This window comes from Myotis lucifugus, unplaced genomic scaffold (genome assembly GCF_000147115.1).
Source record: "Myotis lucifugus unplaced genomic scaffold, Myoluc2.0 scaffold_39, whole genome shotgun sequence".
NCBI lineage: Eukaryota > Metazoa > Chordata > Mammalia > Chiroptera > Vespertilionidae > Myotis > Myotis lucifugus.
In genome coordinates this window covers 5,163,249-5,179,727 of record NW_005871087.1, presented here as the reverse complement: position 1 = coordinate 5,179,727, position 16,479 = coordinate 5,163,249, and the positions used below count along the sequence as shown (strand labels likewise).

The following is a 16,479-nucleotide window of genomic DNA, read 5'->3' as shown; positions in this document are numbered from 1 at the left end:
CAAACAGAGATTAGGGCTTAAATAGTTTAAAAACATTTATTTCCATCAAAAGTAAAGTAATATAGAATAGCCCTAGCCAGTATCGTTCAATGGATAGAGCATTGGCCATGGACTGAAGAGTCCCAGGTTCGATTCCGGTCAAGGGCACATACCTCGGCTGCAGGCTCATCCCCAGCCCTGGTCGAGGCCCACAGAAGGCAACCAATTGATGTGTCTCTCTCAAATCAATGTTTCTCTCTCTCTGTTTCTCCCCTTCCTTTCCACTCTCTCTAAAAATCGATGGAAAAATATCCTCAGATGAGGATTAACAAAAAAAAGAAAAGAAAAAAACAGAATAAACCTGATTATGAGCAAAACATCAGTCATTACTAATTGAAAGACACTCACTCATCTTTCCAGAACATACTTACTGAGGACACACATTTGTATCTCTAATTAGGATCACTAAGATCTGCAAGTAATAGTGCAAAATTTCTCAGGAAAAGAAGCTCTTCTCAACTTCCCAAAAAACAGTAAAAAGCAGTGAAGCTTTTACAGTAAGAAGTCAGCCAGAGATTCCGTTTTCTTTTAACACTAGAGGCCCGATGCATGAGATTCGTGCACTGGGGTTCCCTCAGCCCAACCTGCGCCCTCTTGCAGTCCAGGAACCCTGGGGGACATCCCTCTTGCAGTCCGGGGCTCTCACAGTCCAGGACCCCTGGCTCCTTACCACCCGCCTGCAGCAGAGGTGGGAGAGGCTCCCGCCACCGCTGCTGCGCTCACCAGCCCTCAGCCTGGCTTCTGGCTGAGCAGTGCTCCTCCTTTGGGAGTGCACTGACCAACAGGGGTCAGCTTCTGCATTGAGCGTCTGCCCCCTGGTGGTCAGTGCACATCATAGCGACCGGTTGTTCTGCCATTCAGTCAATTTGTGTATTACACTTTTATATAGGATATAGGATAAATTAGCCATGATCTTCCTGCTTCATTCTACCAGTATACCACTTGTCAACCACAAGCTCTTAAGAGCCAGCAGCCATAGTCATTTTCATTTGTTACCTAACTACTGTAGCTGTACAGATGAAAATAGGATGGGCAGCTTGAACTGTATTCTATTCTGTTGCTAAATATTAGAGAGCTGTTTGTATTGTGGCAATCATTGTCATAAACTAATTTTAGTGGTTTTATAATATGTAGATATTATCAATTTTAGGTCTTTTTATATTTTTCTATCACAAAAAAACTATACATTTTAGCCCTGAATTGTATAGAATAGAGCAGTGATGGCGAACCTTTTGAGCTCGGCGTGTCAGCATTTTGAAAAACCCTAACTTAACTCTGGTGCCGTGTCACATATAGAAATTTTTTGATATTTGCAACCATAGTAAAACAAAGACTTATATTTTTCATATTTATTTTAAATATTTAAATGCCATTTAGCAAAGAAAAACCAAAAAAATGAGTTCGCGTGTCACCTCTGACACACATGTCCCAGGTTCACCATCACTGGAATAGAGCTAACAGAAGCTCATATAGGCAGTAATCCTGATGGAAAATGTTGCCACCCTGTTTTCTTGTGTCTTGTTTTTTTAATGTTTTATTGATTTCAGAGAGAAAAGGGGAGAGGGAGAGAGACAGAAACATCAATGATGAGAATCATCGATTGGCTGACTGCTGCCTCCCATATGCCCCCTACTGAGGATCAAACCCGCAACCTGGCATGTGCCTCCACCAGTAATAGAACCATGACCTCCTGGTTCATGAGTTGACACTCAACCACTGAGCCACACCAGCCAGGCAGCCTACCCTGTTGTTCTGAGTAGCATATACTATGATTCCTTTACCCTTTTAAGATCCAAATTTGCAAAAAAAATTATCTTCATAATCAACACTGACAATTGGCTTAAAAAGCTACCATTTGCAATCTGAGTCAGAATTATTCTTAGACACTGTGTCATGTTTATATACATAACTTAATCTCTTAATAGTTATTAGAAATAATTATTACAACTTAAAAAATCTATATATATAAAAGCCTAAGTGACCGTTCGACCAGTAGCTATGACGTGCACTGACCACCAGGGGGCAGATGCTCAATGCACAGGCATGGAAACATAGAACAGACTGATGAATCTCAGAGGGAAGGGAGAAGAGGGGAGGGCAGGAAGAGATTAACCAAAGATTTTATATGCATACTAGAGGCCCAGTGCATAGATTCGTGCACCGTTGGGGTCTGCAGGGATCGGGCCGAAACCTGTCCAGTGCACATGCACGAGTGGGGTCCCTCAGCCTCGCCTGTGGGGATCAGGCCAAAACCAGCAGTCCAACATCCCCAAAGGGGTCCCAGATTGCAAGAGGGCTCAGGCCAGGCCAAGGGACCCCACCAGTGCACGAATCCATGCACCAGGGCTCTAGTGTTGTTATAAAAGCCAAATTGAAATTCAAAGATTCAAGAGGAAATTAATTAAATAAATAAGTAAGTAAATCACAAAAACTAAAATTTTGTATCATTTTTTAAAATTGATTTTTGGAGATAGAGGGAGAGCTACATGAGACAGAAACATCGATCAGTTGCCTCCCATATGCACCCTGACCGAGGATCGACCCTGCAACCTACACATGTGCTCTGACAGAGAATTTAACCTGCCACCTTTTAGTGTACAGAAGACACTCCAACCAACGGAGCCATCTGGCCAGGGCTTGATATATTTCAATTAAGAGCAGAGAAAATAAACTTTAAAAAAAGCCTGACGGAGTCACTCATTTAGTTGGTTAGAGTACCATCACATGCACCAAAAGATTACCGATTTGATTCCCGGTCAAGGCACATAACTGGATTGTAGTTTGATCCCCAGTTGGGGTACTATGAAAAGCAACCGAGCCCTGGCTGGTATGGTTCAGTGGCTAAAGCATCGACCTGCAGACTGAAGGGTCCCAGGTTTGATTCCCAGTCAGGGCACATGCCCAGGATGCGGGCTCAACCCCCAATAGGGGGTGTGCAGGAGGCAGCCTATCAATGATTCTCCCTCATTGATGTTTCTATCTCTCTCTCCCTCTCCCATCCTCTCTGAAATCAATAATCATATTTTAAAAAGAAAAAGAAAGAAAAGCAACCAATTTCTGTTTCTCTCTCACCTTAATGTTTCTCTCTCTTTCTCTTCCTCCTCCTCTCTCTCAAATTAAATTTAAAAAACATATATCCTCTCGTGAGGATTTAAAAAAGATATAGAATCTCAAAAAACTTCATTATTTTCAGTCCTCAAAAACAAAACCACCATGGTGCGATCTAATTAGCTGAACAACTGGCATATATTTTATTATACCAGCAGTTCCTAATTTACAAATGATTTTATAAATAATGAAAAAATCCAAATGCAGGTCATGAAAAGTAAATTTACTTATAATGTAACTGGAATAATACTGGCAATAGCCCAAGCATTGGGTCCCAAAGCAAAGTTAAGAAGTGAGTAATTACTCCAGCAGCTGAAACAGCAACCACAGCATCAAGGAGGAAGAAAAATGATCTCCAAGAGCTCACATAAGAAAGTGCTTTGGGGAAAAAAATCATAACATTCTAGCTAAAAAAAAAAAAGCAAAATTTGCAAGGTCTCAAGCAATAGGGAAACTAAGGAGTACTAACTGCATACATTATTCTTGAGGAATATTAATAAGTTGGGGACTATCTGCATAAAACAACTTAACATAAAAAATTAAACTTGAAATATACTTACGGATCAATAGAAACTTTAATACAGGTCATGTTCTTATCCCTCTGTTTATTGTCAGCTGCATTAACTACAAAATTAAATATCCAATGAGTAATGAAATATGCAGTATACAAATAAATACATGGACACAACTGCATGTGCATCGAACTTAATATAAACATTTACATATGGTAATATTTAATAAAAATAATTACTGATAATATCTAATACAAAACCTTATTTTCTAAATAATATTGTTAAATTTTATAGCATACCAAATTACTGTCATGTCTTCTATTACAAAACAATGAAGGGGGAAAATTTTGTATTATATAAAAACAAATTAAATAAGAGCAAACATCTGCTGTTAGATTTAATTATATTTTATCTTGGTAACAAATAACTACTTTCTCTTGCTCATCAATAAACTAGTGATTTTATAGACAGATTGAGCTAAAACCAATCAGTTGTTTTTTTAATAACAAGGGCAAAGTCTTTAGCATCCTCAGAAATCTCTAAATCCTATGCACTATAATTGATAATAATATATTTGTATACATTAACCGCTGTTTCGGTAAATTTGAACACAAGCTGGCTGTCAAATTAAACTTCAATTATAGAAGGAGTATGTTCCTAACTAAATACCTAAAAGTAAAACTGGATGTAGAGTTGGGAGGCAATAGTGAAAGAAACAAAACTTAAGTAACGGGTTTTACTCTCCTATCCTCTTCCCAAAGACCCTCTGGAAGAAGCTCAGACCCAGGCAACTCTGTTATCTAGGAAATCTCAATTGGCACTGATAAGGAGGCAGAGCACAGTCTCTACAAAGTCCTTGGCTAAAAACATATCCCAAGTGCAAGCATCTCCTACGAGTCAATTAGACTATGCATTTCACTGTGATTTGATTAATGACGTGACTTGGAGAGAAAAGAGATAATTCAGAACAAAGGTTGTTAACCTTTCTACCCAACAGAAATACTGAATTTGTTGGTGAAAAACTTTTTACCTCAAACTCACTGAATCTGCAAGGTACAGGCCCTATAATCTCTACTTTAATATGCCCCCAGGTGACTGGGATTTAAGCAACTCCCAGATTATTGCATATCCAGGACCACAGACCAATTTTGGGATTACTAATTAAATATAACACATCCATTTTACAAATGAACAATTAAAACACAAAGATATGATAAGCAGATATTACAGCAAATTATTTAAATTTTCTGAAGAATATTTATATTCAGCATAAAAAAGATTTGCCTTTAAAATTTATACTATAAGTCTGGCCTTATATAGGGACATTATAATGACATTAGTAGAAACAACTGCATCAAATCTTAAGCAAGTACTCACCCAAGATTTCATCAAAGATCTTGTATAAACCTGGCACAAAGGTAACTTCTCTGCAATTCATTCCTACATCTTCATCATACACCCACATTAGCTGTGTTGGGAAAAATTCAAAAGGACTGATGAAGTAAAAAGTGTTTACCATCAATTTTATAGTATAAACCCACATTTGTCATTTATATTGTAAAAACGTAGACCTTCAAAGTAAATATCAAGAACAACAACAAAATAACATATACTACTTCAGTTACAATGTCATTATATTTACAATCAATTTAATAACCTCAAAACTGAAAATTATTCATTTTGTAGCATATGTATCTTATCCATAAAAGTTAGCTTTAATATAAGGCACCAAGAATTGTTATAAATAGTATTTAAATAAAATAGAAAGAAAATGGAAATATCTTATATTTACTTTACACTTTCACTTCAAGCTATGTATTTTCCTATTGTATAAGGAGCCCAAAGTAAAATAATATGAACACAGCATGACTTTGGTATCAAAGAGATCTAGCTTGGAATCCTAGCTCTTACTAGTTATAGATCTGAGAAAGGTACTTTATTTAAACTTCAGTGTCCTCATCTATAAAATAGAGACAGCAGCACCTTCTTCCCAAAATTGTTAAAATCAAACAAGATAATGTGTAAACCAAGTCCATAGTAAGCATTTAGTCATTAGTGTGCATGTATAAATTCTAGAACTTAAAGCAGTGGTTCTTAACCTTCCTAATGCCACGACCCTTTAATACAGTTCCTCATGTTGTGGTGACCCCCAACCATAAAATTATTTTTGTTGCTACTTTATAACTGTAATTTTGCTACTGTTATGAATCGTAATGTAAATATCTGATATGCAGGATGAATTTTCATTGTTACAAATTGAACATACTTAAAGCATAGTGATTAATCACAAAAACAATATGTAATTATATATGTGTTTTCCGATGGTCTTAGGCAACCCCTGTGAAAGGGTCGTTCGACCCCCAAAGGGGTCGCGACCAACAGGTTGAGAACCGCTGACTTGAAGTGTCTGTAAACCCCAGCATGCATAAACTTAAACATTTTTTTTAAGTTCATTTAATACCATTTTACTCTATACTTCTGGTATACCTCTGATATACTTCTTACCTCTGATATACTTCTTACCTCTGATATACTTCTTACCTCTGATAGTTTTTATCTCCTAGTTTTCTCTTTTAATCTCTAGGAAGAAATGAGGACATTTCTACCTCTCTTAAATCCCTCTCCTTATTTTGCTTATGGCCACAGAAACAAGAAAATATGTACTTACAAAGTATATAATCATAAACATTTTATTAGAGTAGATATAAATACACATCTCCTAATTCCAATAAAATTTAAAAATAATTACCTGTGTCAATGGTTCCACTGACCCAATGTATGTATCAGGACGAAGGAGAATGTGTTCAAGTTGTGTCTTTTTCTGATACACTCTCTCAACAGACAACTTCTTTGAAGAATCATTTCTGTTTGCAGTTTCTGACTCTTCTTTTTTTGCAGCATTGTTCTGATCAAAAAGAGTCTAAAATTAACCAAAAAATCAAATTTAAATAACCTACCAAGGGGTAAACTAAAATGTGTATGGACACATGACATAATTTTGCTGTTGAAAAGAAAACTTATTTTTCAGGCTCACTGATTTTTAAGTCCTAAGAAAACAGCATAGCCCTAACCGGTTTGGCTCAGTGGATAGAGCATCGGCCTGCGGACTCAAGGGTCCCAGGTTCGATTCCGGTCAAGGGCATGTACCTGGGTTGCGGGCACATCCCCAGTAGGAGATGTGCAGGAGGCAGCTGATTGATGTTTCTATCTCATCGATGTTTCTGACTCTCTATCCTCTCCCTTCCTCTCTGTAAAAAAATCAATAAAATATATTTTTTAAAAAAAAGAGAGAACAGCATATTTACTGACAGTTTAGTTCTTTTTATAATACTAGAGGCCCAATGCACGAAATTCGTGCAAGGGGCTCGGCCCTCGCAGCCCCACTGGCTTAGTCCAGAAGGTCGTCTGGAAAGTCATTCTGCTGTTTGGTCTAATTAGCATATTAGCTCTTTATTATATAGGATAGTATGAAACTGCAGTTTTGACTGAGCCCAAAAAGTAGGTACACATATTCACCAGAGGAACTAGGACAGCCTACCTATATTCAATCCAGAAATATAAACATCTCCTAATTCTGTAAGATAATCAACATAATTTTTCTAGTTCTCAAAACTACCCAAGAAATGTGAGTTCTGATCAGGTTACAAGTTTACAATGACTGAACCTGGCTGGCTACAAAGGTCCCAAAAACTTCCAAATTAAGTTCCTTGCCATTAACTACTGAAGATTATGGTAAAGAGTGGGCAAAAGTACCTTAAATAAAATAGTAACCTACGTAGTTAGTATATACTGATATGGCTGAGAATAAACACTAAACATGGTTTACAAAATGTTAAATTCCTCACTTTTGCAGGTTATGCCATATTCCTTACATTTCAGTGATAGGTGCCCCATTACTGAGACACCCTATGATTCCAGTTTCTCTCTAATTCCAAGGAGGCAGAGTTTGGTGATCCTGATTCTAACCATTATAGGAAACTAGAGGCCCAGTGCATGGATTCATGCACATTGAAAGGAAATTAGAAGAAATATTTTAATATCACTATTTGCCCTTTCTCTATAATAGAAGTGTCGGAGATGAAAGAAAATTAGTAAAATGTATATGAAAATAATATATAAATTGATTAATAAACAACAACTTGATATAACAACAAAGACATGATATAAAAACAACCAAATTCACATTCAACAATGACAGATTGAAACACATGCGTATGATTGATGCCAGCAAGAGCTTTATATGTATCGCGCATGCACGAGCCAATGTTTATTTTTAAATTGGCAGTGCACGTATGTACCAGCCGGTCGGACAGTCAGACAAAGGTACAGTCGGTCACTTAGACTTTTATATATATATTAGTAGATATTAATAAAAATGTTAAATTTTTTAAAAAAAGAATTTATAACTTTCTCCACAACCCTTTACTACCAATGGCCACCACCACCTCCCAAATGGATACATGAAAATGAGAAATGTGGAAAATACAATTAATAAATAATACAAGAATAAACTCTGTGTTTCACAGACTCACAAAAGTAGGTTTCAATTGTTTGTATGGAAAAAAAAAATAATACGATAAACTGTTTCACGTATTCACAAGTATAGAGCTACTTTTGCCCACCTCTGCATATACATAGTTAGAAAATAAGTGTGACCATGTATTTAAAACATTTTTATGCCAAAATATCTTTTCCTAAATATCACATGACAAGAGTTGAAGAAACAGAGGTACAATTCTATTTAAAGTAATTGAAAGCATTAAGGAATACACATTATTTATAGAATATCATAATAAAACAGACATTTTGAGGTCTTTGTACACATTCCAAATCAACTCAATTATGATATTGAATATTTTCTAAAACTTCATATAAATCTTTACCGTGGATATTTTATGGAGTAAATATTTTTAGTTACCCATACCAAAATATATCTGTTAATTATAAACTTCTATTTCTATAATTTTTATTGAAAATTATGACAAATATTTTTAAATTATAGTCTATTAAAACTATACTGTTTAGTGAACAAAGTTACAAAAGTGTATATTAAAATGAACCCATATTCATCAGAAAAAAAATTAAAATATATCCACAGAATATCAATAAAAATTATCTGAGAAACAGAAATATTGGCCATTTTCATCTTCTGATACACACTTTCTCATTTTCTACAATGAATATATATAGACGTATTTTAAATCTTATTAACCTATCCACATAAAAACGTAATTAAGCTAGAAAAAAAACAGAAAGTTTCTTTTTTCCCAAGGCACTGTTTATACCTTCTTATTACTTCTGCTGTCCCAACTTTCTAACTAGAATCTAGGCAAAAAGGTAAGTGAAACCCAAGATTGGCAGCCTTGACAGAGTAGAAAGCAGAAATTAACAGTGCCGTCAAATTTGTCTTACTTTCCCATTCTAAACAAATGGTAGTTTGCAATGCTCACTGGCTCATGAGCAATAAAAAAAGGTTTTCTCCTGAGAAGTCTATATGTTTTTCTTACAGAAACCTAGAATGATGGTCTCTTTCAGCTCCTGTTTATTAGTAAAGCTGCCTCCTAAGTAGTGGGCTGGCCATTAAAAATCAAAGTCTGGGGGTAAAGCAAGAGAGGGCAGTTTCCCTCTCCCTTCCCATTCAGTGGAAGGTCCCATCCCTAGAACAGGTATGAACACAAACAACATCAGCCTAAGAACAGAGAAATTAAGTGAGAAAAAATATGTTCACCACCAAATGTAATTATTACTATCTTTATCTTTTAAAAAAGAAAAAGAAAAGGTCACCCTGAGTAGCTTTTCAATTTTAACAGTTACTGATAATATTCAGAAAAAAAGATCAAAAAATTAATCTGAACAAAAAAAGACCAGCAAACTCTCATGTACATGTTTATAAAAAGCATGCTCAATCCCACAGATGATAAAGGAGAGCAATATATTTGATACTGTAAGCTAAAAGAATTATAGTCATTTTAAATATTGAAAAGAAGGATTTTTGGATTCAAAATAATTTAACCTTTTCTTTTTCTTATACATTCATAGTAATGATATATAGTACTATCATAATTACACTTAAGTATTCCACATTAACTAAAAATTAACAATATGTCTTTTTAAAAAATCAGTTACCAAAAGCATTCCAAATAATCTTTCATCAAAGTTTGATAAAAACTGATAGCATTATTTAAGTTTATTTGTAATTTATTTTACTTGTTGGGTGGTTAAATTACCAAACTGTTTATAGTAATAAATAATACCAGCACCCAATTACACTGGAATCTAAGAAACTAGAAGTCCGGTGTATAAAATTTGTGTGTGTGTGTGTGTGTGTGTGTGTCCCTCAGCCTAGCCTGCACCCTCTCCAATCTGGGACCACTCGAGGGATGTCCGACTGCCTGATGGGATTGGGCCTAAATGGGCAGTCGGACATCCCTCTCACAACCCAGGACTGCTGGCTCCCAACCCCTCACCTGCCTGCCTGCCTGCCTGATTGCCTCTAACCACTTCCCTGACAGCCTGATCGATGCCTAACTGCTCCCCTGTCAGCCCAATTGCCCCTAACTGCCCTCCCCTGCCGTCCTGGTCACCCCTAACTGCCCTCCCTTGCCAGCCTGGTCACCCCCAACTGCCCTCCCCTGCTGGCCCAGTCATCCTAACTGCCCTCCCTTGCCAGCCTGGTCGCCCCTAACTGCCCTCCCCTGCCAGCCTGATTCCCCCCAACTGCCCTCCCCTGCAGGCCTGGTCACCCCTAACTTCCCTTCCCACAGGCCTGGTCCACCCACAACTGCCCTCCCCTGCTGGCCATCTCGTGGTGGCCATCTTTGACCACATGGGGCAGCCATCTTGTGTGATGGTCAATTTGCATATTACCTCTTTATTAGATAGGATTAGGGTCACATTTTCATTCCCAGGTAAATTAAAGACAATAAAATGTTAAGCAATCCCATCCCATATTAAGATAAATATCCTTCAGAGAGCTAAAATAGTTGTTTTAATTCTATTCTTTGTGATTTACACATATGATGATACCATAATTAAGTTTTTCTAAGGTTCAAAAACTGGCTGCCAAATTAAACAATACATTATCAGGGACTTTTAAATTATAACAAAACATCAAAATAATATATTAAATCTTTTTTTAAATGTTAATCTATCTTATAGGACTTTTGCAATACTGCTAACTCCTAGTAAAAGAATATAGATTTCATATATACCCAACTCAACCTTTATCAAGAATACTTCTCAACTACCAGAAAAAACATTCCAATAAAACAAACTTCTTATTTTAGAATGAGTATATAACAAGATTATTTTGTAAAATGAAAGTGTTTTTCTTGCACAGAGTTGCCACCTAAAATATAGCAATTTGGGGCAATCACCCACAGTTCCTGTTTTCCTAAGGAGAATAAATTTCTACCAAAGAGGTGAAAGGAGATGGAGATGGCCTGCCAGTTGGTGCTAAAAAGAAACTGAGTCACTCATTCACATACTCAGCACAGAAATCTCACCATCCCCAAGCAAACAAGAGTGGGACCAGCAAAAGCTTTAGCAACAAGTCTCTTGTATCTTCTAGCAGGGGTGGGAACATCCAGCCCAGGGGTAGTAAAAACCCCTGAAATCATTTGGTCTGGCCCTTCCAAGGCAACTGCAGGCAGAACTAGAAATTCAGTAAATCTTGGAGCTTTTTACATAGCAACATACATTTATACTAAGTGAATTATATTAAGCAAATTATGTTTAAATATCCAAATGGCCCTTGGCAAAAAAAAAAAAGGTTCCGCACCCCTGTTCTATAGGCTCCCCACAGACTTCCATTACCTTTTTGTATCATCTTCTCCTCTTTTCTCCCTCAAAACTGCCATGCTTAATATCCATTTTAGCCATATTTTACCTATATAACAATAGCAAGGGTTATGTTATCTAACCATCGTTAATGAAAACAAAAACTATCTATTTGTCTTCCGTCTATGCTCCTCTAGAAATGTCTTTCCAAAGACAGGGACAAGGAGAAATATGGAAGATGAGGGATACTTGAGAGGATAAGAAATGCTAAAATGTCCACTGTGAATATAAAATAAAAATACATTTTCTGTAAAAGGCATCCAAATCTGAAAGGACAAAGTTAAGCTATCACTATTTGCAGATGATAAAGACTTCACCAAACAACTATTAGAACTAATCAATGAATTCAGTTACAGTTGCAGAATACAAAAGCAATATACAAAAATCTGTTGTGTTTCTGTACACTGATAACAAACTATCAGAAAGAAAGTAAGAAAACAACCCAATTTACAACTACATCAAAAAAGAATAAACTACCTAGGAATAAATTTATCCAAGAAGGTGAAGACCTATGCACTAAAAATTATGAGACAATAAAAAACAAAAATGAAAAATAAATAAAACTGAAGAAGACACAAATTAATGGAAAGATATTCTGTGCTCATGGATTGGAAGAATTAATCTATATTAATAAAAGGATAATATGCTAATTAGACTGGGAGACCTTCCAGGAGACCTTCCGGACGTTCTTCTGGACAAAGCAATGGTGGTGGGGCCGAGATAGAGGAGGTTAGAGGCCAAGAGGGGAGGGCAGTTGTGGGTGATCAGGCTGGTGGGGGCGGGGCCGTTGGGGGTAAGCAGACCAGCAGGGGGGGTCAGTTGGAGGTGATCAGGACAGTGGGGGGGGGGGCAGTTTGGAGTGAGCAGGCCAGCAGGGGGAAAGTTGGGGGCGAGCAAGCCAGTGGGGAGGGAAGGTGGGGGTGAGCAGGCCAGCAGAGGGGCAGTTGGGGGTGATCAGGCTGGCGGGGGGGGCGCATTTGGGGGCAAGCAGGCCGGCGGCGGGGGCAGTTAGGGGGAAGCAGGCCGGCAGACAGAGTGGTTAGGGGCAACCAGGCAGGCAGGCAGGCAGGTGAGTGTTTAGGAGCCAGCAGTACCGGATTGCGAGAGGGATGTCTGACTGCCGGTTTAGGCTCGATCCCTGTAAACCGGCAGTAGGACAACCTTTGAGGGGTCCCAGATTGGAGAGGGTGCAGGCCAGGCTGAGGAACACCCCCTACCCCATCCACAAATTTCGTGCACCGGGCTACTAGTATTGTTATAATGCCCATACTACCCAAAGCGAACTACAGATTCAATGCAATCCCTATTAAAATTCCAATGGCATTTTTTACAATAATCAAACAAAAATCAACTCAAAATGGAATAAAGACTTTGAATGTAAGACCTGAAACCATAAAATTCCTAGAAGAAAACACAGATGGTAAGCTCCCTGAGATCAGTATTGGTGATGATTTTCAGGATCTCAGACCAAAAGCAAAGGCAACAAAAGCAAAAACAAATAAATGGGACTACATTAAACTAAAAAGCTTCTTTCTACACAGCAAAGGAAACCATTAACAAAATGAAAGGCAACCTACCAAATGGAAGAAAATATTTGCAAAGCATATGTCTGATAAGGGATTAATATCTAAAACATATAAAGACCTCATACAACTCAATAGCAAAAAAAAAAAAAAAAATACATACAGACAAACAAACAAAACCCTAAACAATATGATTTAAAAAATAGGCAGAGAATCTGAGTAGTTATTTTCCAAAGACATACAGATGGCCAACAGGTACATGAAAATGCGTTCAGTATCACTAGGCATCAGAGAAATGCAAATCAAAACCGTAATATCACCTCACACCTGTTAGAAGGCTATTACCAAAAAAAACATGAAATATAAAATTGTTGGCAAAGATGTGGAGAAAATGGAATTCTTGTGCACTGCTGGTGGGAACGTAAGTTGGTATAGCCACTATGAAAAACAGTATGGCTTGTCTTCTAAAAATTAAAAATATAACTACCATATGATCCAGCAATTTCACTTCTGGGTATTTATCTGAAGAAAAATGAAAACACTGACTCAAAAAAGATATATGCACCCCCATATATGCTCACTGCAGCATTTGTTACAATAGCCAAGACACAGAAGCAACCTAAAGTGTTCATCAATGGATGAATGTATAAAGAAAATGTCACACACACACACACACACACACACACACACACACACACACACACACTGAAATGTTATTCAGCCATAAAAAATGAAATCTCCCCATTTGTGACAATATTAATAAACTTGGGAAGTCATTATGCTAAGTGAAATAAGTCTGAGAAAGGCAGATCCTATATGATCTCAATTATGAAGAATCTAAAACAAAACAAACAGAAAACAAACTCATAGATACTGAACACAGACTGGTGGTTGCCCGAGTTGGGGAATGGGGGGAAAGGGGGTCAAGGTGGTCAAAATGTATAATGTATACTATATAATGTGTAGTATGCCAACTATAGTTAATAGTACTTTATTGTATATCTGAAAGTTGCTGAGAGTAGATCTTAAAAGTTCCCAGCATAAAAAAAAAAAAATATAACTATGTGTGATGCTGGATGTTAAATATGACCCTTGCTGTTGTTATGTACGTGAAATATGCCTAGAGTTATTACAGTGATTATTGCTTAATATTAAAAAATACACTTTCGCCAGAACCGGTTTGGCTCAGTGGATAGAGCGCCGGCCTGCGGACTCAAGGGTCCCGGGTTTGATTCTGGTCAAGGGCATGTACCTTGGTTGCGGGCACATCCTCAGTGGGGGGCGTGCAGGAAGCAGCTGATGGATGTTTCTCTCTCATCGATGTTTCTGGCTCTCTATCCCTCTCCCTTCCTCTCTGTAAAAAATCAATAAAAATATATTTAAAAAAATACACTTTCTCTGAGATAAAATAAATGAAAAAATTTATCACTGGATTTAAAAAAGAGGAAAACCCATTTGAGAGCTTACTATTTGCCAAGTATTATGGGAATTATATGAATAATTTCAATGCATCCTCAAATTTTCCGTATACATTCATAAGAGCTTCTTAAAGTCAACGTTTATTATGATCCTCTTTTTACAGATGAGGAAACTAAGGTCTGAAGAAGTTAGGTGTTTTCCCAAAACTAACAAAGCTAGTACTAGAAGAAGCTGAATTATGAAACCAGATGATGTGATTTCATAGCCCATACTTTTAAAGAGCATTATGCTATACAACAGTTATATACCCTGTGAGGGAAATGTACTTCCTAACTTTTTGTATGAAAGAAAAAGGTTAGTAGAAAAAAAAGATATAGGTATATCCCAGAAGGCTTTGTTTATCCTGTCACATCAGGGTATAAGAAATGAGTTGTTTTGTTCTTAATGTTTTCAAATGGAAGAGGCAGAGTAAATACTGGTTAAGAACATAAACCTGGTTTAAAACCCACTTTTGCCTTAGCCATGCCGTAATAGTTTGTTACCTAATCTCTAGCCCTTTTTCCTTCTCTGAAAATAGAAATAATTATACCTTTTCTTTAAATAAAAATAACCTTAATAGGCCTGCATGGCTCAGTGGTTGAGCATTGACCTATGAACCAGAAGGTCACAGTTCAATTCCCAGTCAGGGCACATGCCTGGGTTGCAGCCTCAATTCCCAGTGTGGGGCATGCAGGAGGCAGCCAATCAAAGATTCTCTCTCTCTCTCTCTTTCTTTCTCCCTCTCTCTCTCTCTCTCTCTCTCTCCCTCCCTCCCTCCCTCCCTCCCTCTCTAAAATCAATAAAAATATTTTAAAAACTGGGTCATATTTGTATTTTAAAAATTGGCTTATTAAAAAAAATACTTAGAAAAATGTAACTGCTACTACCACCCAAGTACTGAACAGATTTGGAATCATACAGGTGAACACTCTCACTTCTACTCAGAAAAGCTAGCACAGTTTATAAAAAATGTTACTAAATACTGCTATTATGTTATTTGAGAATGTATCTAAAAAACACTGCTACTTGACCACTTGTTCTTATAATGACAGAAGAATTTTCAGGAAGTTAAGTATATTAATTATCCAATTTGTAACAATAACTGAGGTTGGATTCAGCTCTTTGCTAAACTCTATATGGATACAAACTAGTAAAATACATGGTCTCTGACTTCAGGAGTTTATAATCTAACTAGAGGCCAGGTAAACAGAATTCATGTATGGATAGGGTCCCTAGGCCTGGCTGGCGATCAGGGCCAATCTGTGTGGCGACCAATCAGGGCCAATCTGTGGGGCGACCAGCAGGGCTGGCACCCACCTTGGCTGGCCTGGGGCCTGCGGGCTGGGGGCAGCTCCTGCCTTGAGCGTCTGCCCCTGGTGGTCAGTGCACGTCATAGCAACCAGTTGTTCCACCAGTCATTTGCCGTTTGGTCAATTTGCATATTAGGCTTTTATTATATAGGATTGTTAAGACAAAAGTATCACACATGAAAGTTCCATAAAAAAGAAAGACATTTACATTTTATGATCCCTAAGAGTAACAGAAAAAGAGGAGTATAAACTGGAGGATAAAAGATTGGTGAGACTCTCAAGTGGCCTTGAAGAGTAATTAATATTTAGACTGGTAAAGAGAGGAGAAAGAGGCATTCCTGATGTAAGGTAACCATGCAAAGGCAAAAATGACCACAACATGACATGCAAGAGACTGTGAAGAGATAAATCTAACTATGAGAACTATCTGAAATATGTTTCATTTTGGAGAGCACATAATTTATAAAAGAGTTGGCTTTGAAAATCTGAGCAGATTAGACTTGTGATAATGAGCCACTAAAGCAATGTTCTTTAAAAATAAAATAATATAATATATATATTATTGATTTCAGAGAGGAAGGGAAAGGGAGAGAGAGATAGAAACATCAATGATGAGAGGGAATTACTGATTGACTGCCTCCTGCATGCCACCTACTGGGGATTGTGCTTACAACCCAGGCATGTGCCCTT

General features: G+C 37.4%; 1 protein-coding gene across 1 annotated transcript in view; it reads right to left on the bottom strand.

The window, feature by feature from the left end:
* TOP2B (DNA topoisomerase II beta) overlaps nt 1–14,964 on the bottom strand; it is a 52,667-nt gene extending 37,703 nt beyond the window's left edge. The window contains exons 1-4 of the mRNA XM_023752915.1: nt 14,950–14,964; nt 6,409–6,579; nt 5,037–5,127; nt 3,708–3,771 (exon numbers count right to left, since the gene is read on the bottom strand). Coding sequence (XP_023608683.1) covers nt 3,708–3,771; nt 5,037–5,127; nt 6,409–6,579; nt 14,950–14,964 — 341 coding nt within the window. The remainder of the gene's footprint in view (nt 1–3,707; nt 3,772–5,036; nt 5,128–6,408; nt 6,580–14,949) is intronic.
* Nucleotides 14,965–16,479: the final 1,515 nt, after the last annotated feature.